Source organism: Phocoena phocoena, chromosome 14, assembly GCF_963924675.1.
Source record: "Phocoena phocoena chromosome 14, mPhoPho1.1, whole genome shotgun sequence".
In the NCBI taxonomy this organism is placed as follows: domain Eukaryota; kingdom Metazoa; phylum Chordata; class Mammalia; order Artiodactyla; family Phocoenidae; genus Phocoena; species Phocoena phocoena.
This window is the reverse complement of record NC_089232.1, coordinates 31855323-31882771: the sequence shown is the minus strand read 5'-3', so window position 1 is coordinate 31882771 and position 27449 is coordinate 31855323. Positions and strand designations below refer to the sequence as shown.

Genomic DNA, 27449 nt, shown 5'->3' with positions numbered 1-27449 from the left:
ACTGAAAGTCTTTATCGTCTCAGACTATTTTCCATCCCAGTTAGGGGCATTATTTGAAGACAAAGCTTTCTAACGAGTCCATCTCACATTGAACTTGCCATAGTAAAACATCCTTGACTGATGCCACACTGGTTTTTCTTAATGCCAACAACAGTGCCACCTGAAAGGGGCCGTTGGCAGAAACAAACTGTAGTGATCCTGACACATCTAGACCTTTGCACCCTGGCTATTGCACAACAATCTAAAACTAACGGATATCAACCTTTGGGTCTCACAAATTAAGAATATATTAGTTAAGAACAAGTGATCATTTGCCTTTCAGGTATAGTGCATCTAGCACTCTCAGTGAGTATTTACCTATATTCCAGGCTTTGGGAATTCTGGCCATTTTCCTTCTAAGACCTCACCATATTTATCTCCATTTCAAAGCACACAGAGCTAAGTGATGGAGGCAAAAATTAACCTCTAACTATCCCCTGGGTGTGCAATAGCTGTTGAGTTCCACAATGTACCTTATCCGCATTGTTAGAAATAATGCAATCGGTCGCTAAACTGCAGAAATTAAGAGCATATGAAAACATGCCAATTGCTTTCATTCTAACAGGCATAAAGTCTTATTAACTTTACATAAACATATACAAAGGCAGGTTGATAAATGAATGCGAAGGAAATAACTATAATTCTATCCAGAGTGCACTTCTCCAATTGTTTACAAGCTCTGTTTTTTTTTCCATATTTTCAATTACACATCCATATTCCATATCAAAAATTTTTTGAAATATGAAAAAGGAAATATGGCTACATAACAGCATTCTCTATAAGAAATACATGTGTGAACCTTGGCGTTTTGAGTCAATGAATCATGTTAATATGAAGTTCACAAATATGTCTTTCCAACCTTGGAAATAATCTCTTGTGTACATGCTAACCAAAAAGAGAATAATACATTTATCTTATTACATATACACTTCCTGGGGAGGGGTCAGCTGGTTAAATGACCTATAACCTGGCAACTTCTCTGTATATTATTACAAGATTACTTTTTTGTGTGTGTGTGCGGTACGCGGGCCTCTCACTGTTGTGGCCTCTCCCGTTGCGGAGCACAGGCTCTGGACGCGCAGGCTCAGTGGCCATGGCTCACGGGCCCAGCCGCTCCGCGGCATGTGGGATTTTCCCGGACTGGGGCACGAACCTGTGTCCCCTGCATCGGCAGGCGGACTCTCAACCACTGCGCCACCAGGGAAGCCCTACAAGATTACTTTTTATCTCCAGGATGCTTGTTAAACTAATAAAGCTTCTACATCATTTTTTTAAATTAGATAGAACAATTTGACCTCAGATGAATGGGAGAAACTTAAGGACTTCTTTCCTTCACCCAAAAAATTAAAGAACTTATTTTACCTCAAATCCACTTAATGAAAAGTGGCCTCTTAATTTTTACGGAGATTATTTCTTGGCCTTTAATAGGCACTCGGTAAATACTTACTGATAGTGAACTGAAGAGAATCTAAAGAAAACCTTTCACTAGGAGTAAAGCTAAATTTTATGTAAAAAAATGTGGCCTGTGGAAAAAATGATCCATGCTGGTGTGGATCTGGGCTTTGCTGCAGAGCAACACAGAGTGAAAAAGAGATGAGAGATTGGGCTCAATTCTACGGGAAGGCAACACAGCACGTCTATTCATTCAAACCACCCTGGCATAACTCTGTCTCCTGCAAAACACAGCAAGTGCTGTAAGCACTAGGGACAGAGATTTTAGCTTGCTGTTTATAAAAGGATCCTGTAAAAGGACTCTTTGTTCAATGATTAAGAGATTGCCAGATACTACAGAAACTTTAGGTTTGGAGTATATGCTGTACTTGCTATTCACCCATCTTAAATATCCTTCTTTTGCAGCTATCAATTCACTTAAACAAAGTTGTTGATCACTGCACATACCCTGTAAATTTGCTAAAAACAACATAGTGTCACAAAAAGTTCTAAAAGACTTGAGAAAGTATAATATTTACAGAGTATAACATCAGAAAAAGTAGAGCCTTTGTTTTATCTAACAATCCTTTTTAAATAATTGGGAAGTTGGAGTGAAGACGTGACTTTTAAATATATTTATGTAATATTTCTTCTTTTTAAAAGCAACAGTAATGAATAAACTTTTAGCATCAAAAATGTTTACCAACAACTAAAGTAAACATTGGCTACATTCTTAGTACAATACAATCTTTAACACAATGACAAACATGTATACACTTCAAATATTGGCAAATTGCTTCAAAATGCAATTCTCAGCAAGTTTTTGCTAACTTATTCACAGTTCAGAATTATAGTCACTGGACTCAGAAGACATGAGGAAGAAATGACCAACTGGCTCAGTAAACTAAACATTCATCTTGAAGAACAGAAAACTGAAACAAAGGCAGGATGATTCTAAAATTTCTAGCTCACAAGAAATATAATTTAAACAAATACTGAAAGTTTTATTTAAGCAAAAAATAAAAATTAACTGCAGAACAGTTTTAAAAAGCTAACAGGATCACTTCTACATTCATTCTGAAAACTAGTGTAGTAAGAAAGGTAATTTGAGAATTTCCTAAAAAGTTCTCATTAGCCATTATTTATGGCATATTCCATAACACTGATATCAAGCTATTACAGACTCACAAGTTAATATGGCATAACTACGGTTTTGCTAGTTAACTATGATTTTTATTTTAACCCTGGATACTATTGGTTCAAAGCTAATATTACCATTCCTACTGGTTATCATGTCACAGATCTAAAGATACAGTTAAATTCATCAAGCTAGGGAAATACTGATAGATTAACAATCTTTAAATATTGAGGGGAAAAAATGATTTAATTGTTAAAACTTTTAAACCTGAGGCTCTAACACCAAAAACAAAGAAAGTAATCTGAAATATGTTTTCGCAGGTAAAACACCACCTGGTATTCTGGTATACAACATCTACTAAATATGTGGATATAAGACTTCTTTATCTTTCTTTACCATTCCCTTCAATTTCTTTGGCCTTCACAAATTCAATGTGAGCTCTGAATTCTTTTTAAATAAACATTTTCAACGACATTGTGCTTTTTAGAAAAATCACTTAAGTTGTAGCATACAATAAGTAATTAACATTAGTCGTTCCCTTTTATTGCTATAGTATATATCCTAATTAAAAAAAAAAAAGAGAGAGAGAGAGAGGAAACTGACCCCAAAGGACTTCTTAAAATATGTTTGTTAAAGCAAACATTTCAGCTGGTTTTCCTTCTTTGAAGAGTTATAGAAATGTGTCAAAGGAATACTACCAAGGAGCTAAAAAGGGGTTCTTTTCCTCTCATCCTCATAATTAACTCAGGTCAAGAGACCTGTATTCAAAAGGATAAGACAATGCCATCTCGGAAACAATTTCCTAAGAACCTAAGAGAGAAAATCTTTATTAGCACTCTAACAGCCCCATCTGCACATCACACTGTGTCAGTTCCCTTTTAGTTGTGATGCTTGATTGTTTTCACCTTTGAATCTAATGACTGCTGTTCCTTAGAGTACCACAGACACATGGATCTACAGCCTGTGATAACAGCTTACTCTACAAAATGCACTTCACCTCTTAGGAACATTATATGCACCAAAACTTGGACCATGATTTAAGTGAACAAATCCACTCACAACATTTAACAGCTCAACTTCATTTTTCTACTCTCTCACCCTGTGCCTTCCAATGATCCTAGTCTCCACGAGTGATGAGTCCATCTGGGGACAAGTGGACTTTGCTTTAAACAGGATGTATTTTTCAGTTTCTAGCACAGTGACTTTCCCATAATAGGGTGTTGACAGAGTTATAACAAACTAAGAACAGTTAACATTAATTTTCCTCCTACCATCTATTCCTATGGCATAGGTGATTTAAAAAGACAGAAAAGCTGACTGATGCCAAAGTTACAATCATGTACTTGGCCATGTGTTAGATGCTAACATGACCTCTGGCCTACAAAGGGCTCAGGACCTGCGGTAAGGAACTCTAAGTTATACATGAGTGAATTTAAATTTTAAATGTACTACAAGAAAGAATTTTTACAGAAAGGACTCCTTTTGTAGAATATCTTTCTTGAAAAATCAGATTTTCTTACCCTGTATTATACTGGTTTTAACTGAGCATCCACACTTATTAGCAGTTTGCCTCATTACAGTATTTTTTGTGTTCATAATTCATAAAAGCATCTAAAAATCACTACACTAAACAGGGTAGGGAGCAAGAAGAAGGGGTAGGGAATGGAAGCCACGTTTGTTTGGAAAATACCACTTTTTTTTTCTCACTATTGGTTTTTGAGATTTGGTTTAGAACTTACCCTAGCCTGAAGTGTATATGTGTGTTTGAGAGCTAGAGAAAGATAGACAGACACACGAAACACGCACACACAGAGAGGGAGAGGAAACAGAGACTGAAAATTAATGATTGATTTCACATATCAGTTTCACTTAGAAAGCTAATTTGAACTTTGGAAATGCTACAAATCCATATATATCATGGGCATAAAATGCTAATATAACATAAGAATGACACTACACACATACTAAAACTAGCAGGCCTACACAAAATAGTATTAGAAACAACTAAAATAGATAAATATAGCTATAGTAGCTATATAAATGTGAACAGTAATCCTATTTCATTTTAAAAACAGGTTTCTAGTCTTAATCTAAGAGTCCTTCTGAATTACCTCAAAATATGCCAATTCTTTCTCTAACCCTAACACAAGGCAGAATTCTATGCTTCTCTTCCAATAGCTACTAGAAAATCGTAACCTCATCAAGAAGTTCAAACACAGAAAAAGGGAAAGACCGAGCTTACTTAATTATACTAAATATCTTACCTTCACAATTTAAAAGTGACAACTTTTGAAAGAGAAGGACTTAACCAAAACATAAACACACTGTCCTGTAACGCCCAAGGTGTGGCCAAAAAAGCTCCGTGAAGAAATTATTACAACTTTTTGGGTGTCAAGCTAATATTCTACTTTAAATTTTTTAATCTAAATTGTAAGTTTCCATTTCTGACACTAGCCAGCTGAAGGCACCTCAGTATTATTTATATCTTCTTCATTCCTAAATATTTTTCAGGAGTAGAACAGAATATACAGAGAAAACTTCCTAGAAAGTAATACTAAATTTTATATAATCCTTCATTAATATCAGTATAAAGCATATAGCTTTTTCTAATTCTAGCCCATCGTATACATTTAGAGTCAAATGATTAGTCAAAAGACTTGTAAATCTTCCAAACAACTGCAAGGAGCTTCCAAATTGGCACAAAGGTACTACTAGTTTGATGCAACAAGGCAGTGAGAGAAGTTAAAATTAACTGCAGGTAATTCTTCTCTGGGACAAAGTTGAAGAGAATTCTGAATATATTGGTATTGAGACATTTGATAGCAACTCTGTGTGGTGATTTCAAAGAATAAGATAAAATGTCATTTAGCAGTAATTTAAAAAAAAAAAACTACGGATACGAGGAAATTAAAAACCACTTTCAGGAGATGAAAAAGCAAGGAGTAGGATATACAACATGTACGTATCCCATCTTCAAACTTAAAATCATATTGTCAATTGTACAAAGCAGCTCAAATTTAAAGTTTGTGCTATGAAATTGTGCAAGTATTTTCTATCAAGGGCTGGAGAAAACCAACACACTACTATACTATTTATCTTCCTAAGATACCTTGACATACAGATAACAGGCAATAAGTTTGAGAGACTAAGGTTAACAACTTAGAAATCCCACAAAGAAAAGTTTTCAGTTTTTAAGATTTACAGTTTGATTTAAAAACAAAATAACAAACAAATTTCCAAATAAATCACAGCATCTTCTCTCTATAACTGAATTCAATGTCCGAGTACATTGCTGTTGGCTTTAAATATTCCAATTAAATGCACTACTCTTTCACTGGCCGCCTCTCAGATTGAAGTGGAGGGCCCGGAAATCCAATACGCAGCATCCTTTAATGAAAATGAGAGCTAAATCTCTTTCTGACACCAATACCAATATAGATTCCATTATTCAAACTCCCTCACAAATTACTGGGAAAATATGAGGTAATTTCACAAAAATCACAAATTGAATGGAATAATTATAACTGATATATAAATAAGGATTTACTAGAAAAGGCTTAGGGGGTGATATTTTAAATCAAGGTTTTAAATACAAAAGGTGTCTTGTGTTGCTTAATTGCCCAGTTTCAGATGTTCCTTATTCTACGGTTACAGATTTGGCTAGATTCCGCGGGAAATCAACCTGCAAAAAAAAAAAAAACCCAGCAATTTTTGAGAGATTATACAGATATGGGGGGGGGGGGAATAGCTATAAGCAAATTATTTTTGATTATAAAAAACATAAAACAGAAAACATGTTCATTAACCATCTTTACTATAGACTACAAAGAATTAGATTAGAAAAGATAGTAATATATCTTTAAAAGACTTGAAATCAGGAAGAAGAATTCCAAAGGAGCCAGTTCGGCACATGAAAAACTCCTGTGGTCCTCTATGAGGTGGCATCCCTCTCAGGGGACACTAGAAATGTATAAGAGCAGATGTTTTGATTGTCACTTTGGTTGTCACAATGAATGAGGGACCAGGAATGCTGAGAGTCCTGCAGTGTGTGAGAAAGTCCCAAATAAAGAATTTCCAATAGCTACCTCATTAAGAAACACAGAAAGAAAACAGGTAATCTCCAGTCATGGAAGTAACGTCCAAGTTTCCTTCGAGTCCATGGGTATGAAAATGTTAGGCTGTAACCTACAAATTGGGCCATGGAAATATAACAAGTGACAGAGATATGTATGAGGGAATTCTCAAATTCTATTGCTAAAAATTTAGAAGGAAACTATCAAAATGTACCAGGGTGAAAAGCCAGACCAAAGCGGTCCACCACTTACATCATAGCCTCTCAGCACAGCCAGGTGGAAGGCCAGCAACTGTAAGGGGATCACGCTGAGTATGCCCTGCAGGCAGTCCACTGAGTGTGGCACCTTGATTGTTCTTTTTGTGTTCTTAATGGTCTCAGTGTCTTCCTTATCACAGATCACCACTGGCCGCCCCTGGGAAAGAAACCACACTCGCAATCACTGGTTAAGCAAAAGCAGGGCTGTAACACATGAGCATGCAAATTTTGCACTGCACGATTCACACGTGGCCTCACTGACATAGGCTTATTTAAACTCACAATCCCATGTGGTAAGTCTCACTCACAGTCAAGGAAACAGAAGCTTTGTAAGATTCAGTGCTTTCTTAAACTCACACAACTAAGAAATACCAGGCTTGGTACTTAATTCTAGGACTACCTGCCTTCAAAGCCCAAGTCTGTAACCACTACATTGTGACTAGAGATTAACATCTTTGGAAATGTACATACAAAGCCAAATGATCTGAAGAAAACTCAGTTAAGCACAGCACCAGTAATATTAATGTAAAATCTAGTTCCTCCTGAAATACACATTTGAGAATGTTAAATTAAAAGAGAACAGCATACACTGATTGAAGAAGACAGGACTTGGAGACCAAGACCTCATTTTTGATCTTGGTTCTGGTATTATGAGAACTGAGCTAGGTCCTGTCAAAACCCTTGAGTATCTCAGATTACTCACATGCAAACCTAAGCATGTTTTGTAAGCCACCTGATGCGTACTGGTCTATCACTTTAAATGCCATAAAGTTCAAATAAGCTTTAGTGACCCAACCCTTAACCCCCCAAGATGTCCTCACAGCAGCTCCTGACTTACCTGCCTAGCAACCACCTGCTGAAGAGCATTCTGACACTTGGCATAGGTGTGATCTCTCATGATGATCATGATGACAGGCATCAACTTATCCACCAAAGCTAGAGGGCCGTGTTTCAACTCACCAGCAAGGATACCTTCAGAGTGCATGTAAGTGATTTCTTTGATTTTCTAATAGGAAGAAACTAGATTAGTCCTCAGACTGTTTTTCAAAAACCCATTCTTTAAATATTACACAAGACACCTGATGTCTGAAGTCCCTGTCTATTTATCCGAAAGTATTAAAGGATCACTGATGTGCAAATATAGCTAACAGGTTAACTGATCGTTATTTCTAAATATAATGTCAACAACTATTTGGAAGTCCACAAGGACTTTTTGAAGAGTTTAGACTGTCATGAATGTACTCATATTTCTTTGTAACTGATCTCCCAATTGCTTCATATTTGACCTCAATTAAATCTCACACCTAGAGAACTTAATATTTACTTTATTCATATTTGGACAAAAATGTAACCCAAGTTCCTTGCTAAACCCACGGTATCATGCTAAAATGTAGTCTTCTTGATTTTCACTTTTGAATTAAGTATTCTGTTATACTTTGTTATACCTCAAGGTAAACAAATCAGAATGCATAAATATAAAGGCACTTTTGTAAAACTTCCACCTATTTCATTCAGTCTAAAAGTATGACTGGGACTTCCCTGGTGGTGCAGTGGTTAAGAATCCGCCCACCAATGCAGGGGACACGGGTTCGAGCCCTGGTCCAGGAAGATCCCACATGCCGTGGAGCAACTAAGCCCGTGTGCCACAACTACTGAGCCTGTGCTGTAGAGCTCGCATGCCACAACTATGGAAGCAGTGTGCCACAACTACTGAAGCCCGCGCATCCTAGAGCCCATGCTCCACAACAAGAGAAGCCACCGCCATGAGAAACCCATGCACCACAACGAAGAGTAGCCCCCGCTCGCCGCAACTAGAGAAAGCCCGCGTGCAGCAATGAGGACCCAATGCAGCCAAAAATAAATAAATAAATAAAATTTTAAAAATAAATAAATAAGTAAAAGTATGGCTATGTGCCAGGTCCATAAGTCAACATTCTGAAATTGTAAGTGAGAAGACTTACTAGGGCCCCTTCAAGACAAGTAGCATAATGATAGCCACGTCCCATTATCAAGACTGACTTCTGGTGATAAAGTTCTGTTGCCAGTTTCTGAATTTCATCATCCATGCTCAAAACTTCCTTAATTAAATCTGTTGAGAAGTAATATTAGCAAAATCTATGAAAAGAGGACAATAAACTAAACCAGTATAATAATAATAATAATAACATATGGGTAGCAACCGATAAAAGACCAACGTTTCTAATCTTCTGTGCTATCACTGTGGGGTTTTTAAACGCACAGGTGTAAAGTAAAAAGATCTTGCTGACTAAATAGGTACAAGCCACAGCTTCACCCATTTATTTCCCACTCCCTTAGACAACAAGTAGAGTGTGTGAGTATCTTCATACCAGGCAGCCGCTTCAATCCAAGCATGATCTCTTTGCGTCTCTCTTGCATGGAGATCCTGTCATCACACATCATAAGAGCAAACATCACAAGGGATACAAACTGGCTTGTGTATGCCTGAAATACCACAAAAAAGCAGAAGAATTAGTTGCAGTTGTATTTTAAGAAGCTGGAATTTTTAATTTAAAAAGGTGAAAATAAACAAAAAAATCCCCACTGGTTTAAGTGCATATTTTTTTAAAAACAGCATTAGTAGCAGCAAAGTAAACCAGTATTTAGGAAATCTACCACTGTTCTCTTTTTCCGAATTTGAGCAAATAACTTAACCTTTATTTCCAAATACCAAATATAAGTTCCTTATAATGCAGTGGATGCTTATGAAATCCCTAACACAGTACCCTCAAGAAAGGAAGAGAAATGAACCAAAGGACGGTAAGTAGAGAGTAAATCTGTATGTGCATAACCAAATAAGCTTTGAATGTAAATCAAAAATAAGGGTTTAAAAGCCTCTCCTTAATGTACTTGCACTGGTTTTGTTGGATTTTTAAAAAATTTTCTCTTTGATTTTTCACTTTTGTCTATTGCCTGTTCTTACTACTTTTTTTTTTTTTTAATTTTGGCTAAAAATTTTTTTAAAGTTCAATTGTAGAAAAGTAAATAGAAAGAAGAATAAGCCCCAATCTTATTAGTAGGAATAATTACATTAATAATATATTATTAATAACACTGTGAGTAATTACTTTCGATTTTTACTATTTTTTCCCTTTATATTGTTAAGAAAATTATTAGTAGGTGTAATTTTATAAGTTGTGCTATTCTTTTTTTATTCTATTTTATATTTTAATTTAATTTTATTTTTGGCCACGCTACATGGCTTGCAGGATCTTAGCTGCCCAACCAGGGATCAAACCTGTGCCCCCTGGAATGGGAGCAAGGAGTCCTAACCACTGGACCACCAGGGGATTCCCCAAGTGCGTTCATTTTTTTTTTTTTCATTAACCAACTAATTAATTTACTTAATTTTGGCTGTGTTGCGTCTTCATTGCTGTGCACGGGCTTTCTTTAGTTGTGGCGAGCAGGGGCTACTCTTTGTTGCAGTGCACGGGCTTCTCACTGAGGTGGCTTCTCTTGTTGCGGAGCATAGGCTCTAGGTGCACAGCCTTCAGTAGTAGTTGCGGCACACAGGCTTCAGTAGTTGTGGCACACAGGCTCAGTAGCTGTGGCACACGGGCTCAGTAGTTGTGGCTTGCAGGCTCTAGAGCGCAGGCTCAGTAGTTGTGGTGCATGGGCTTAGTTGCTCCGCGGCATGTGGGATCTTCCCGGACCAGGGATCAAACCCATGTCCCCTGCATTGGCAGGCGGATTCTTAACCACTGAGCCACAAGGGAAGCCCATGTGTTGATTCTTACTTAGCATCACAAGCACTTTCCCAAGACAGACTGCTTTCTATCTTGTTTACTAGTGTGTAATAACCTTGAGCAGTTTTTTCCCTTTTGGGTCTCAGATGGCCTACCTCTTAAAGATACATAATACTTACAAGATAATCATGAGAATTAAATGAAACAAATGTAAAGCATTCAGCATAATGCCTGACATACAGGCTCAAAACAAACTTTTCATTAATGAAAATTTGAACTAAGAGACATTTATTTTCGGAGGCTACAGAATGTAAATATTTGAAAACTTGCGGTCTCACTGCCAAGCCCATTTTGATTCCTGTTAGCGACATATGACTGTGAGATATGCCTATTTTACCACATTCTTTGCAATATTGAGAACTACCCTTTTAACGAATTTTTACCATTAGACTGCTGGACAATGTACTCTCATGACTACTTCACCATACATATCTTGAATCCAAAAAATTAAGATTATTTTTCATATTTGTTAGCCATTTATGTTTTCTCTTTTGAAAGTTAATTTCATTATTCTTCACTTGTTTTTTGACTTGGGTTTGTTTTCTTTTCAGTTGGTCTTAAAAAGGTCTCTATTGTTACATTTCAAATACATTTTCCCAGTTTAGGTTAACCTTTTACAATGGTGTTTATTCACATAGAAGTTTTAATTTTTTAACTTTATGTCATGCTTTGAAGCTTAAATAGTCCTTCCATCCTAACATCAGTTAAGCATTATTAAATTTTCTTAATTCTGTTGTTTCCATTTCCATTCCTTTTTTCTTCACATTTTTATTCATCTGAAATTAATTTTAGTGCAAGATGTTAAGTTGTTTTTATTTTTATAAATACACAATTTTCCCTCCATTTCGCCCCACCCTATCTCTCAAATGTCAAGTTTGAGACATTTCTTGTAGCCTAAGTTCTTTGATACACTAGAGCTATGTTGCAGGACTATAGATTCTGTCCCAGATTTGTCATTTTATTTATAAAACAATATTCCCATCCAGAAACATCATATTTCTATAAATTTGTTAGGAATTTAAAAGTCTAAAGAGTTATATAGTTTTCATTTATTTGACAAATATTTATGGATATCTTACACATTTCCTGGTAGACTTATTTTTAAGTATTTTTTATAGCTATTGAAAAATAGAATTCCCCCCCTCCAAATACACACCCCCGTACTTTTCTAAGTAGTCACTGTCAGTTTATAGAGAAAACTTTTTGTATATTGAAAAAAATTTTTTATTTAAGTATAATTGATGTATAATATTATATAATTTACAGGTGTACAATAAAGTGATTCACAATTTTTAAAGGTTATAGTCGATTTATAGTTATTCTAAAATACTGGCTATATTCCCCATGTTTTACTTTGTAGCATATTTTACACATAATAGTTTGTACCTCTTCATCCTCTCCCCCTATACTACTGCCACACCCCTCTTCCCTCTCCCCACTGGTAACCACTAGTTTTTTCTCTGTACCTGTGACTCTGTTTCTTTTCTGTTATAGTCACTAGTTTGTTGTATTTTTTAGATTCTACATGTAAGTGACATCATACAGTATTTGTCTCTCTCTGCCTGACTTCTTTCACTCAGCATAGTGCCCTCCAGGTCCATCCCTGTTGCTGCAAATGGCAAAACTTCATTTTTTTTTTATGGCTGAGTAGTAGCCCATTGTGTGATATTATATATAAATACCACATCTTCTTTATCCAGTCATCTGTTGGTAGACACTTAGGTTGCTTCCATATCATGGCAATTGTAAATAATGCTGCTGTTGAACATTGGGGTGCATGTATCTTTTCAAATTAGTGTTTTTATTTTCTTCAGATATACACTGAGAACTGAAATTGCTGGATCATATGATAATTCTATTTTTAGTTTTTTGAAGATTCTCCATACTGTTTTCCACAGTGGCTGTATCAATTTACATTCCCACCAAAAGCGTATGAGAGTTCTCTTTTCTCCGTATCCTTGTCAACATTTGTTATTTGTGTTCTTTTTCGTGATAGCCATTCTGGTAAGTGTGAGGTGGTATCTCGTTGTGGTTTTGATTTGCATTTTTCTGATGATAAGCGATGTTGAGCATCTTTTCATGTGCTTGCCGGCCATCTACATGTACTCTTTGGAGAAATGTCTATTTTGGGTCTTCGGCCAATTTTGCATTCAGGTCTTCAGCTGTTTATTTGATGTTGAGTTGTATGAGTTGTTTATATATTTTAAATATTAACCCCTTATTGGTCATATCATTTGCAAATATTTTTCCCATTCAGTAGGTTGTCTTTTTGTTTTGCTGATGGTTTCCTTTGCTGGGCAAAAGCTTTTAAGTTTAATTAGGTCCAATTTGTTTATTTTTGCTTTTGTTTCCATTACTCTAGGAGAAGGATCCAAAAATATAGTGTGGCGATTTAGGTCAAAGAGTATTCTGCCTATGTTTGTTTCTAGAAGTTTTATGATTTCCAGTCTTACATTTAAGTCTTTAATCCACTTTGAGTGTAGCTTTATACATGGTGTTAGAGAACGTTCTAATTCATTCTTTTACATGTAGCTGTCCAGTTTTCCCAGTACCACTTATTGAAGAGACTGACTTTTCTCCACTGTATATTCTTGCTTCCTTTGTCATAGATTAATTGAACATAAGTGCGTGGGTTTATTTCTTGGCTCTCTATTCTGTTCCATTATTCTATGTGTATGTTTCTGTACCACCACCATACTGTTTTGACTACTATAGCTTTGTAGTACAGTCTGAAGTCAGGGAGCATGATTCCTCCACCTCTGTTCTTCTTTCTCAAGATTATTTTGGATATTGGAGTCCTTTTGTGTTTCCATACAGATTTTAAAATTACTTGCTCTAGTTCTGTAAAAATGGCATTGGTATTTTGATAGGGATTACACTGAATCTGTAGATTGCCTTGGATAGTATGTTCATTTAACAATATTAAAATTCTTCCAATCCAAGAATACAGTATGTTTCTATCTGCGTTGTCTTCAATTTCTTTCATCAGTGTCCTATAGTTTTCAAAGTACAGGTCTTGTAACTCCTTAGGTATATTTATCCCTAGGCATCTTATTCTTTTTGAAGCGATGGTAAATGGAATTATTTCCTTAATTTCTCTTTCTGATAGTTCATTGTTAGTGTATAGAAATGCAACAGGTTTCTGTATATTAATTTTGTATCCTGCAACTTTACCGAATTCACTGTAAAGCTATAGTAGCTTTCTGGTGGCGTCTTTAGGATTTTCTATGTATAGTATCACGTCATCTGCAAAAACAGTGACAGTTTTACTTCTTTCTTTCCAATTTATAGTCCTTTTACTTCTTTCTCTTGTCTGATTGCTGTGGCTAGAACTTCAATACTATGTTGAATAAAAGTGTTGACAGCTGGCATCCTTGTCTTGTTCTTGATCTTAGAGGAAATGCTCTCAGATTTTCACCGAGTATGATGTTAGCTGTGGGTTTGTCATAATATGACCTTTATTATGTTGAGGTAGGTTCTCTCTATGCCCACTTTCTAGAGAGCTTTTATCATAAATGGATGTTGAATTTTGCCAAAAGCTTTTTCTGCATCTATTGAGATGATCACGTGGTTTTTATTCTTCAATTTGTTAATGTGGTGTATCACAATGGTTGACTTCTGGATACTGAAAACCTCTTGCATCCCTGGGATAAATCCCACTTGATCCTGGTGTATGATCCTTCTAATGTATCATTGAGTTTGGTTTGCTAATATTTTGTTGAAGATTTCTGCATCTATGTTTTTCAGTGATACTGGCCTGTAGTTTTCTCTTTGTGATATCTTTGTGTGGTTTTGGTATCAGGGTGATGTCAGCCTAACAGAATGAGTTTGAGAGTGTTCCTTCCTCTGCAATTTTTTGGAATATTTTGACAAGGATAGGTGTTAACTCTTTTCTAAATGTTTGGTAGAATTCACCTGTGAAGCCACTGGTCCTAGACTTTTGTTTACTTGGAATTTTAAAATTACTGGTTCAATTTCATTCCTGATAATTGGTCTATCCAAATTTTCTATTTCTTCCTGGCTCAGTCTTGGGAGATTATACATCTTCAAAGAATCTGTCCATTTCTTCTAGGTTGTCCATTTTATTGGCATATAGTTGTCTGTAGTAGTCTCTCACGATCTTCTGTATTTCTGTAATGTTGGTTGTAACTTCTCCTTTTTCATTTCTGATTTTACTGATTTGTGCCCTCTCCCTTTTTTTCTTGATGAGTCTGGTTAAAGGTTTATCAATTTTGTTTATCTTTTCAAAGAACCGGTTTTTAGTTTCATTGATCTCTTCTATTATTTTTTTAGTCTCTATTTTATTTCTTCTCTGATCTTTATGCTTTCTTTCCTTCTACTAACTTTGGGCTTTTTCTTTCTCCAGTTTGTTTAGGCGTAAGGTTAGGTTGTTTATATGAGATTTTTTCTTATTTCCTTAGGTATTCTGAGGAATACCTTATACCTGAGGTATCACCATAAACTTCCCACTTAGAACTGCTTTTTCTGCATCCCAAAGGTTTCGGATCATCATGTTTTTGTTTGCATTTTTCTCTAGGTATTTTTTCATTTCCTCTTTGATTTCTTCAGTGATCCACTGGTTGTTTAGTACCATGTTGTTTAGCCTCCTCATTTGTGTTTTTTGTAGTTTTTTCCTTGTAGTTGACTTCTAGTCTCATAGCATAGTGGTCAGAAAAGATGCTTGATATGAATTTAATTTCTTTTTTAATTTATTTTTGGTTGCGTTGGGTCTTTGCTGCTGCGTGCAGGCTTTCTCTAGTTGCGGGGTCTACTCTTCGCTGCGGTGCGCAGGCTTCTCATTGTGGCGGCTTCGCTTGTTGTAGAGCACGGACTCTAGGCACGTGGGCTCAGTAGGTGTGGCTTGCACGCTCTAGAGCACAGGCTCAGTAGTTGTGGCACACGGACTTAGTTGCTCCACAGCATGTGGGATCTTCCCGGACCAGGGATCGAACCCGTGTCCCCTGCATTGGCAGGGAGATCCTTAACCACTGCGTCACCAGGGAGGTCCCTTGATACGATTTTAATTTTCCTAAATTTACCAAGTCTTGTTTTGTGGCCTAGCATGTGATCTATCCTGGAGAATGTACCATGTGCACATAAAAAGAACGTGTACTCTGCTGCTTTGGGATAGAATGCTCTACACATATCAATTATGTCCCTCTGGTGTAATGTGTCATTTAAGGCCAGTGTTTCCTTGTTGATTTTCGGTCTGGATGACTGGTCCACTGATGTAAGTGGGGTGTTAAAGTCCCCTACTACTATTGTGTTACTGTTGATTTCTCCCTTTATGTCCGTTAGTATTTGCTTTATGTATTTAGGTGCTCCAATGCTGGGTACATATATATTTACAATCGTTTAATCTTCTTCTTGGACTAATCCCTTGACCATTATGTAGTGTCCTCCTTTGTCTCTTGTAACAGTCTTTAAAATCTATCTTGTCTGATATAAGTATTGTTACCCCAGCTTTCTTTTGATTTCCATTTGCATGGAATTCCTTTTCTCATTCCCTCATTTTCAGTCTGTGTGTGTCTTTAGATCTGAAGTGAGTCTCTTATAGGCAGCATATATATGGGTCTTGTTTTTGTATCCATTCAGCCACTCTCTCTTTTGATTAGAGCACTGAGTCCATTTACATCTAAGGTAATTAATGATATGTATGTTATTGCCATTTTATTACTTGTTTGGGGGTTGTTTTGTAGGTCTTTTTTTTTTTTTTTCCTTATTTTGTTCTCTTGTGATTTGACGACTATCTTTAGTGTTGTTTGGATTCCTTTTGCTTTTTTGGGTTTATATCTATTATAGATTTTTGGTTTGTGGTTACCATGAAGTTTTTATATAGCAATATGTATAAATATGTGTGTGTGATTGTTTTAAGTTGCTGGTCTCTTAATTTCAAATGCATGTTAACAACCCTGCATTTGTACTCTCCTCCTCTCATGATTACTGTTTTTGATATAGTTTACATTTAACTGTATTGTGCATCCCTTAACTGCTTATTGTGGACATATATGATTTTACTGCTTTGTCTTTAACCTTTCTACTAGCTTTGTGGGTGGATGACTTCCTACTTTTACTGTATGTTTGCCTTTACTGATGAGCTTTTTCATTTCATAATTTTCATGTTTCTAGTTGCAGCCATTTCTTTTTCGCTTAGAGGAATTTCCTGAACATTTCTTGTAGAGCTGGTTTGGTGGTGCTGAACTCTTTTAGCCTTTGCTTGTCTGTAAAGCTTTTGATCTCTCCATCAAATCCAAACAAGAGCCTTGTTGGTTAGAGCAGCAGTCCCCAACCTTTTTGGCACCAGGGACCGGTTTCGTGGGAGACAATTTTTCCACGGTCGGGGGTGGGGGGGTGGGGGGATGGGAGGGTTCAGGAGGTAATGCAAGTGATGGGGGGGATGGTTCAGGCAGTAATGTGAGTGATGGGGAGCAATGGGAACAGCAGATGAATCTTCACTCACTTGCCCGCCACTCACCTCCTGCTGTGTGGCCCGGTTCCTAACAGGCCATGGACTGGCACCATTCCACAGCCCAGCACCATTCCACAGCCCAGGTGTTGGGGACCCCTGGGTTAGAGTATTCTTGGGTGTAGGTTTTTCCCTTTCATTGCTTTAAATAAAACATGCCACTCCCTTCTGGCCTGCAGGGTTTCTGCTAAAGGTCAGCTGACAGCCTTATGGGAGTTCCCTTGTATGTTATCTCTTGCTTTTCCCTTGATGCTTTTAACAGTCTCTCTTTCTCTTTAATTTTTGTCATTTTAATCGCAATGTGTCTTCCTCTTTGGGTAAGTCCTGTATGGGACTTTCTGGGCCTCCTGGATTTGGATGTCTATTTCTTTTCCAAGTTAGGGAAGTTTTCAGCTATTATGTCTTCAGATATGTTCTCTGCCCCTTTCTCTCTCTCTTCTTCTAGAACCCCTATACGGCGAATATCAGTACACTTGATGTTATCGCAGAGGTCTCTCAAACTGTCCTCATTTCTTTTCATTCTTCTTTTCTTTTTTCTGTTCAGCATCAGTGATTTTCACTACTCTGTCTTCTATTTTATATATGTTTCCTATAAAGCACCTTACATGAATTTTTATCCATTCTAAGAAGTTTCTGACTTGATTTTCTTAAGTTCTACAGGTAGTCAATCATATCAATTGCAAATAAGAACTTGTTTCCTCCTTTCCTGCTGTTTTAATTTTTCTTACTAAACTGGATAGAACTTCTAGAATAGGGATAGCAAATACGTTTCATATAGAGTCAATCCTTACCTACTGGTTGTCACAGTGAAACATTATGTTGAGAAGGATTCTAAGGGCACCTTTTTTGCTTTGCAGTAATACAGATAAAATCCTAGGAAGGTTCCAGAAGAACAGCTAAGGCCCACCAAGATAAAGGTCCTGAAGCTGTCTATTTTGCTGTTCACTCATCCATTTTTCTCTATTATTTGCCTCCTTCTGCTTCATTGGGTTTCCTTCTTCTACCTTTTTGAGTTCAATACTCAGTTCATTTTCTTTTTGAAGCATTTAATGCTATGAACCTACTTCTATCACTCTGGCCGCACTACCTAAATTTTTACCCATATTGTTCATTATAGTTATTTTTTCTAATAAGTCTTTTTAAATGGCAATTCTGATATGATTCTAACTCAAGTTATTTAAAGACACGTTTTTACGTTCCAGGCATTTGAGGGTTTTATTTACATTTTTATTATTAATCACTAGGATTACTGTGATATTGTCAGCTACAGTGCTATGAATAATTTTAACTTTAATAATTCATCCTGGGTTTTTTTTATAGATTATATGCTGAATTTCTACTACTCTTCTCTGGATAAGGGATCACGTCATGAGTGAATATTTTCCTGTCGTGATGTGGATAATGAGCCTCCTGTACAATAAAATCACAGTCTGCTAATGCTCCTTACCTTCCCAGTAGTTAAATTACATTCCCTGTTTCCTCTTGCTGCACCTCCCAGCTACCAGGTGCTCATACATTCCTCCACAGCTACCTGTCCCTGTCCTCCTATGTGTTCCACTGGCAGACTAGGATTTTTTTCCCCTTAGCACTAAAGTGGATTTTCAGTCCCTTGCCTCCAATCTAACAATCATACCTGTATTCTAAGTTCCAGTCCTTCCCAGTCTACTTCTTTCTACTGAAGTTTACTTTTCAATAAACCAATTAATCACAAAATATACTATCAGGACAGAGGGAGAGACCCAATATCTTGGACTCCTGGGATACCTAAATTGTTTCCAATCCAAAATGATCAGATAGTGAGTATTCTGGTTCCTCCAGCCCACAAATAAAAATGTTATTCTACAGAGTATGCTTCTTTGTTTGGACTTAAAACATCTCAGCACTGGTTTTTAAAAGCAAATATTAAACAGAGTAACTTTAATGCACATATTTTTTCTACTGCATTCAGCTTAATGTCCAATTTCATGTTTTTCATTTCATCAATACATACCAGGCAACCAATTATGAAAAAAATAAGCTACACCTCACATTTAGAATTACTGAGGTTTGAAAGAATTTACCAGGACAATGCTGACTCTGAACTTTTCAACTTGGTTTTACTTTTTATTCAGCCAAAAATAAAAGTTACACTGCTTTATTTTTTTTTTTAAATCAACAAAAGTCAGTACTGTGGTGAACTTCTAAACACCTGCAATAACATACAAGAATTACTGAGTCTGCACAGTTATACCCATCGATTTCTACAGAAATATCAAATTGTCTATGGTCAAACATTCTGATAAATTTAATAATATCTCTCTAACCTTGACAGTTTTTCAGGCAAAGTTGGGAATTAATCATCAAGATTATAGAATTCTTATGCTAGCCCTATCGTGGAGCCCAGGGATCAGGATCAATTAGAATTTCTTTCATCACCCATTAACATATAAACTTATACTTGCCATTCAGAAATGATCTATAACTAAACACCCCCAAACTTTTAAATAACTCCAAGCCCAGAATGTCTATGGCAGTTAAGGAAAACAAAATTACTTTAGAATCCAAGAAAAATTAAACTAAGACTAAGCTGCCATAATACTAAAATTTTTCAGGGAGCCATTTTTTTTAAAGAATTACAGTATATACTATAAAAAGATGCTTCTTTTCCTATACAAGATGTAACCATTGGAAGAACCTGGGTAAAGAGTACATGGACTTCTCTACTATCTTTGCAACTTCCTATAAATCTATAGTTATTTCAAAACAAAAAGATTTTAGAAAAGGACTTACAGAAAAAAAAAAACTATTGATACAAATAACACATGAAAAAAATCTCAAAACGTCATGTTAAATGGAGGAAGCTAGATACAAAAGACATGTATTACACAATTCCATTTATAAGAAATTTGTAGAAAATGAAATAATATAGCAAGAGAAAGCAATACTTGCCTGAGGCTGAGGCAGAGGGGTAGGAGTGGGAACTGACTGGAAAGGGGGACAAAGGAACTTTTTCAGGTGATTAAGTCTTCTAAAATTGGACTGTGGTGATAAACAGCCAAATTTACTAAAACCATATACACTTAAAATTGGTGAATACTATGGTATGAAAATCATACCTCAATAAAGCTGTAGAAAAAAGGTTAGTGGCAGAATCTAGGTGACGGGTATACAGGTATTCATGTAAAATTCTTTTAATTCTGCTGTATGTTTGAATATTATAATAAAACATTGAGGAAAATTTAAGTTTTCATGACTGATACAATTAGAAATCCAAAAAACTGCATTTCCCCTGGCAGCTCACAGATCAAGAAAGATTCAATAAAAAGATACGTCAATGGCCTCCATTCAGTGGTATGACCCCACATCCCATACATGCCACACTGAAGCCCTTGCTTCAAATGTGTTTGAATGAAGGGTCTGGGATTCTAATCCCTGATCAAAGCTGTCTGTCTGGACACTGTTCCAAGAATCCACAAGCTGCTGCTGAGGGCAGCTGTTTATTCATTCAGGCAGAGAATGGAAACCCAAGCACAAATATCTTACATGTTTTAATCACCACATGGAGAAAATTCAGGCTTCAGTTTTCTGTAAATTATAGTGTTAGCAATATCAGAGTAACCAAGAAACAAAAACCTCACTCAGAGTTTTTACTTAAGAATTATAACTTTTCCACAAAAAAACTCCCCATGAGGTTCTTTAAATGGAAAAAGAACCAAATGTGGTTTGTATATGTTAACATCATCTTCCCTTAATTAAACTCAAACCCACCAAAACCTATAAGCATCTTATTCAACAATCAGTAACAAATATTAGACTTAGGCAGAAAAAGACAAGAAACTGAAATTTTGAAACTATAAAGAGTAATATATTTGTGGAGAACATCTTTTGCATTTATACAACTTTCTAAGATTCCTATTTTTACTAAATTTATGCATATCCCAATTTCAAAGAGGAAAGTAGTCTCACTAGGCCTTAAAAATGAAAATGAAGGTGCTTTTAAATCTCCACAGATGTATATCTAAAGAGAAACAGATATTGTCATATAATACTCAATTTATTTTTTTAAATAGCCAAATTTTATACCAAAAGCGTACTCCTCTTTACGAACTTCAAAGGGAGTGTGTATATTTTGGCACATTTATTAGGATAGTATAAACCTGTAAATAAAAATGTCAAAAATTATTAGACTTAAGCTGGGTGTTTCTAATTTGTTATTTTTCTAATTCCCTACTATACTTAATTAAGAGGGGGCATTATACTTACCACATATCCCACCCCACACAGCAGGCGGAATATAAGTGTTGAACGCGGATAGTCAGAAGAGACGTTTGCAAAATGAACTTTACATTATATACGCTTGTCCCTTTTAAACTCTTAAGATGAGTGTAAGGGGGACAACAAGTGTTTTATCTATTACTGAAGCTTAAGGCTTACGATAATTACAATTAGTAAACAATATGAGTTCTATAAGTGCTAAGAAATGAAATATAAGATACAGATTAGTCTGTTTCACCAACACTATGATTATGTAAATAATCACATGAGAACTAAGTCAAGAACTTACCTTTGTGCTGGCCACCCCGATCTCGGGCCCAGCATTGATGTGAACTCCACAGTCTGTCTCTCTTGATATGGAACTGCCAACCGTGTTTGTGATCCCGACAGTTAAAGCTCCTCTCTCCTTGCAGTACCGAAGACCCATCAGGGTATCTGCTGTCTCGCCTGGGTAAAAAGGAAGACAAAAGTAACACACAGAGCAGTCAACATATGCTGCTTTTTAGATGCAAAAAGAGAAAACTGACTACTCTTTCAACAATATCATTTGTTTTATTGTTATTTTTTAACTGAAGTATAGCTGATTTACAGTGTTTCAGTTGTACATCAAAGTGATTCAGTTATACATATACATTTTTTTCAGATTCTTTTCCATTACACGTTATTACAAGATACTGAGTATAGTTCCCTGTGCTATACAGTAGGTCCTTGTTGTTTATTTTATATATAGTAGTGTGTATCTGTTAATCCCAAATTCCCAATTCACAGCTCCCTCCCTTTTCCCCTCATTTGTTTTAAATAAAATTTAAAACATGTACTTAAAAGAATAAATTTGTAAAACTTTTAATAATAGGATCCGACTTCTTAGGATCGTCTTTCCTTCTTTGTCTTTAAAAATTCAGCTCTTCTGAGTGTAAAATGTGTTGATTTTACTAACTCATTAAGAATTCCATAACATCAAAATAAACCTATATTTGTCAAGTTATCTGCAATAACCAGTTTATCTTTAAATATCAGTTTTGCCAACATATGCTATAGTTGTTTGAAAGAATGACTTTCCTTTTCTTTAAGTCTTTAAAATTAGCATACCTGACTGACTAATGAAAAAGCAAACATCATCTCGAAAAACTGGGGTGTTTCTATCCAGGAAATCACTGGCTAGCTCCACCATGACAGGCAACTCAGTCAGCTCTTCAAGAACTTGACGTGTCTGCAGAGAAAAGATGACTTGGTCATACAACTTTACATCAAATACTCTTTTCCACTGGACTTCCTCAGACTCAATGTATAGTTTTCACTTTTTCTGATTATAAAAATGATACATAATGCAATGTTAGAAAATACAAACAACAGAGATTAAAGCATAAAAAAATAACCAAAATCCCACCACCCAGGAGATAAGCACTGTTAATATTTTAGCACAAGTCTCTTTAGACAATTATCAATGCATGTATAAATAAATGCATGTATAAAATGTTTTGAGAAGTGGAAAAAGTACTGTTCTGAGTTAGCTTGTATATTAACTCTAACTTCCCAATTCCTAGTCTTTACATGACAATTCATATAATACCAAATCACTGAGAATTTCAAATGAGATAATAACAGATATATCAATAAACACTGAATGAAAACTTAAACATGTCAGAAATACTATGTATTCATAAAGAATGCTGTTTCTCAAAAAAAGCCAATATACTTTAAAAATCTTGTTTTAAGAAAGCTCACTACTTTCAAACTCTGTAGAATGGAGGGTGGAGTAGGGGGTAGATAACCTAGCTAGAAATAATTCAAGGACACTATTTTGTATGCTAAACCACACAGGATTTCTAATATTTGTTTGTTAACTACAGTAGTCTCAGCATCCACCAGAAAACCCAAAACAAAACAAAACCCTTCCATCTTCTCAAATTAGAGAATTCTAACACAGCATATATATAATTTAAGCCCCACAATTCAGGCTTAGCATTGGATGAAACATTTAATCAAATTTTGTATTTCTGAATAGAGGGCTCATTCAATAATAGATCTAAGCCACCACTAAATTAGGCAATCCCTTAATTTACACTAATGTCTTTAATTCATTCTTTTTTTTTTTCCAGTGCTCAAAACAATCACTTTCTAACAACTCCTCCCTTCAAAATTACACAGATTTTCCTTTTTAGGACCATGTAATTTGGGGTGGGGGGTGGGGAGGGGAGGGAGAAGGGGGTGCTTTAGAGAAGAAGGAAGCCTATTGAGATGCAAGGGTTGAGTGACCAGCTAGTTTCACTCACTCGTCAAATGAATGGCTCCCACGAGTGTAGATAATTAATATTTTTGCCCCAGCAAATAAAAAAATTACTGTCATGAATTTTGGAAATCAATCCTAAAAGTAGAAACTGAGTGTGTAAGGGTTTTCTGTACTTACAGGAGTTGACATCAACAGCACATAACCTGTCTCTTTATAAGGGAAACTACATGTGGATCTGATTTATTGGACTAAAAGACTGTTAAATTCCTAGGCTTCTATATTGACAACCAACACACATCTTTGATACAGAATTTCAGCTTCCAAAATAACAATTTAAAGAACAAAGTCTATCAAAAAGAAGACTTCCTTTCTTTGCAGAAATGTGCCTACCTAGTAAAATCCTGTTGAGGTTCACACAGCCATCTGTCTGGGGCAAGTGAACAATGATACACAAAACCCAGTGATGGCTCTAACAGAAGCAGGCATGTGCTGTGGACTGCAAGGCCAGGATGGCATAAGAATTTTCCACTCTTTGCCTTTCATGAAGTTAGTTGCAGGCAGTCTACCTGTGTATCTAAGGACCTTTCTAAAGCAGATGATCCATTGATAAATAATTCCAAGTAGCTATTAAAATTTCTCTCCCCAACCTTCTTGATTTTTGCCATCACAACATGAAAACAAAACACGATGTTTTAACAAAAAATAGTTGTACGTGGTGTGTTACTGGAGATACTGTTTATCTGCAGATATCTTCTAATACCCAAAATGACACAATTAAAATTTTAAGAAGCCACTTACTGCTACACCAGCATGATAACTTGTTCCACAAGCGATAAGAATCAAACGCCGACACCTCTGGATCTCCTTAATGTGATCCTTCAAACCGCCCAAATTCACTGAAATAAAAGTTTGTGGATATAATTATTTAGGAAAGAACCATATGAAACAGGTAATCGCTTTTCATGAGTGGCCAATGCCAATCTGGGAAACAACACTGCTGTTTTAAAGCATTCATATTCCTCTTAGGAAGCACAGTTCTCTCTCGTTTTGAAATGTAAACTAAGTAAGTCCGAACTTAACTGGCCACCCCCAACTTGTAATTAACCTTCCTCACCCCCTGACACACCTACACAACTACAGTATCTACCACATCCTACCTTGTTCGGTCGTTTTTACATTCCTCTCTTCAGATTAAAAGGTATCTTAAAGGCAGAACTATAGGGACACGGACAATAGATCAGTAGATGCTGGCGGCTGGAGGTGGGGAAAGGGCTGACTACAAAGGGGCTTGGGGAAATTTTTCCGGTGAAGGATCTGTGCTAACTCTTGATTGTTGTACAGGTTGTTTAGGATTATGACCATGTTGTGGAAGTTGGTCAAAACTCGCTGAATTATACATTAAGAACAGTCAATTTTATTATACCTAATTATATCTCAGTAAGCCTGCTTGGGAAAAAAATTGTCTTAGTTGTGTTCATCTCCATTACATGCCCAGAATAGTGCTCTGAACACAATATAAACCACTCTCCTCCCAGTCTTTCCCATCTCAGTCAATGCCACCCCATTCACCTAAAGGCAGGGTCATCCATCCTTGGTTGCTCAACAGCGACTGCACAAGCAAGTCCTGTGAGCCCCACCTTCAAACTGTACCTCTAACGTCATCAGCCAAGTCCAACATCCCTCCCCTGGACAAGAGCCGTACTCTCCTAACTTCTATTCTCTACCTCCTAGAGCCTGTTCTCCACACACAGCAAGAATGATCTTTTAGAGGGATTCTTTAAAAACATAAATCTGATCACAAAACCCTCCAATGAGTCTGTCCTCTTTCTGTCTCTATAGCCATGTATGTGTTCTGCTAAGGGTGCCTTGTCTATGGGTCCTTCTAAACATGGTTAGTTTTCTACCTGTGAGAAATTTTCATCCAACATTCATTCAATTATTCAACTAATATTCTGAGCACCTACCAAGCGAATACACTGTCCAAGGCACTGTGTGGCTACCAGGCAGTTCAGCGTCTGGCTGACGAGAACAATGAGTATGCCCATGGGCAGCATCCTTCTCCATCTGACCCACCGTCGGTCTGTCTACTCTGCCCCTGCTCTTTATCTCCTCCACTCTTTTCTTCTACCTTAACTAGTTACAAAATGGAACCAAGGTATATGTTTTGCTTTTTATATTTTTGAATAATTTACACTCTTCCTTTTAAATTTCAATACGATTCTATTTCTCTATTTTAAGAAACTAGTTATGGGGGCTTCCCTGGTGGCGCAGTGGTTGAGAGTCCGCCTGCCGATGCAGGGGACATGGGTTCGTGCCCCGGTCCGGGAAGATCCCACATGCCGCGGAGCGGCTGGGCCCGTGAGCCATGGCCGCTGAGTCTGTGCGTCCGGAGCCTGTGCTCCGCAGCGGGAGAGGCCACAGCAGCGAGAGGCCCGCGTACCGCAAAAAAAAAAAAAGAAACTAGTTAAGTAGAAAATAAAACAACGAAAAGCTTCACTGGCTTCCCAAGTAACTTTGGAATGAAGTCCAAACTCCTTACATGGCCTTCAAGCGGCCACAAGCCCTGCCTCCTGCTTCACTCTGACCTAATCTCCTAGCACTTCTCTCACCCAGGCCACCCCAGCCAGACTGGCATTCTTGCTGTTCCTTTTCGTGTACCTCTGCCTCAGACCTCGGCAGGTATTGAAAAGACTTGAGGGAAAAGGAAACAACATTAAGAGGCTGGGTAGGGAGTCATGCAAAGGCAAATCAGTTTGGAGATGACTAAGTATAAAGTAGACAGACTATCAGAGAGACTTGTATTCCAGATGATAACCAAGAAGGACAGGGAGGTTAGACAGTGAGATTAGCTGGTCACAAGCGTTTCCCTAAAATTAGTCTTAGCAAATGCCCTGATGGCTGAGGGGCATTTGGGATAGTTCTGGAAGGAGTCGCCCATGGTCTGAATTGATGCTTTGGAGAGGCTCCTACTTCTAGTAAGGGAGACCACTACTACAGCAGGAGTGTCTGGAGGAAAGGGGTAGGATGGAGCGTGAACACCACTGAACACTGGAGGCTAGTCTGGCTCCATAAATGACTGGCAGTGTGACCTTTGGCCAGACCGCAAACTGACAGAGCCTCAAATTCCTTATCTTAACACAAAAAAAGATAACGGCTATCCTGTTTATATTATAGAACTTTTATGAGGAACACATACCATAGATAAAAGTGCTTTTTAAAATCATGACTTTTCAAAGTTTATCTCCTTCTTTTCCCTTATAAAACAAAACTTTTTCCTAACCTTATTTCCATTCCATACCATAACAGTATTTACTGCTACTCTCCCCGTTCTTCCAGTTCAACCACCTTCCGCAACCCCCTCTCCCACACCAGCAGATAACAGGTTCTGCTCTGGAGTGCTCCTGTTTCTCTCCTGGCCCCCGCTGCCCTCCCATTCCCCATTGCTTTACCCCAGATGGGACAACATCCTTACTGCCGACTGCATCTCAGCCTCTCGCTCCTCCAATGCACATTGGAGACTGGTACCCAGGTCACTTCAGTAAAGCTGCGATCACCCCTGGCTCCTAAGTCTCCTAACAGCTCTGCAATTTCTACAAAGGGAGGTACCCTTCACACTCAACAGAATGCATTCACGGCCCTCCTGGGCAGTTCCTCTCACCTTCTTCCCTAGACTTACTGCTCTCTATTCCTCTTCAAGTACTAGATGTGGCAGGCAACCTGGACTACGTATTATTTCACAAACAAATTTCTGATGGTTTTCTACTATCTCCTCTTAGCAAATGCATTCTACCCAACTG

General features: G+C 37.0%; 1 protein-coding gene across 2 annotated transcripts in view; it reads right to left on the bottom strand.

Annotated features, from left to right (window-relative positions):
* Positions 1-6133: 6133 nt before the first annotated feature.
* GFPT1 (glutamine--fructose-6-phosphate transaminase 1) overlaps positions 6134-27449 on the bottom strand; it is a 65756-nt gene continuing 44440 nt past the window's right edge. Inside the window, exons 12-19 of one of the 2 annotated variants that reach the window (XM_065890631.1) lie at positions 24451-24548; positions 22512-22632; positions 21712-21869; positions 9287-9401; positions 8900-9027; positions 7777-7944; positions 6934-7095; positions 6134-6290 (exon numbers count right to left, since the gene is read on the bottom strand). In XM_065890631.1, the coding sequence (XP_065746703.1) occupies positions 6246-6290; positions 6934-7095; positions 7777-7944; positions 8900-9027; positions 9287-9401; positions 21712-21869; positions 22512-22632; positions 24451-24548 (995 nt within the window). In that variant the 3' untranslated portion in view covers positions 6134-6245. The remainder of the gene's footprint in view (positions 6291-6933; positions 7096-7776; positions 7945-8899; positions 9028-9286; positions 9402-21711; positions 21870-22511; positions 22633-24450; positions 24549-27449) is intronic. The other variant, XM_065890632.1, reaches the window with a different exon arrangement.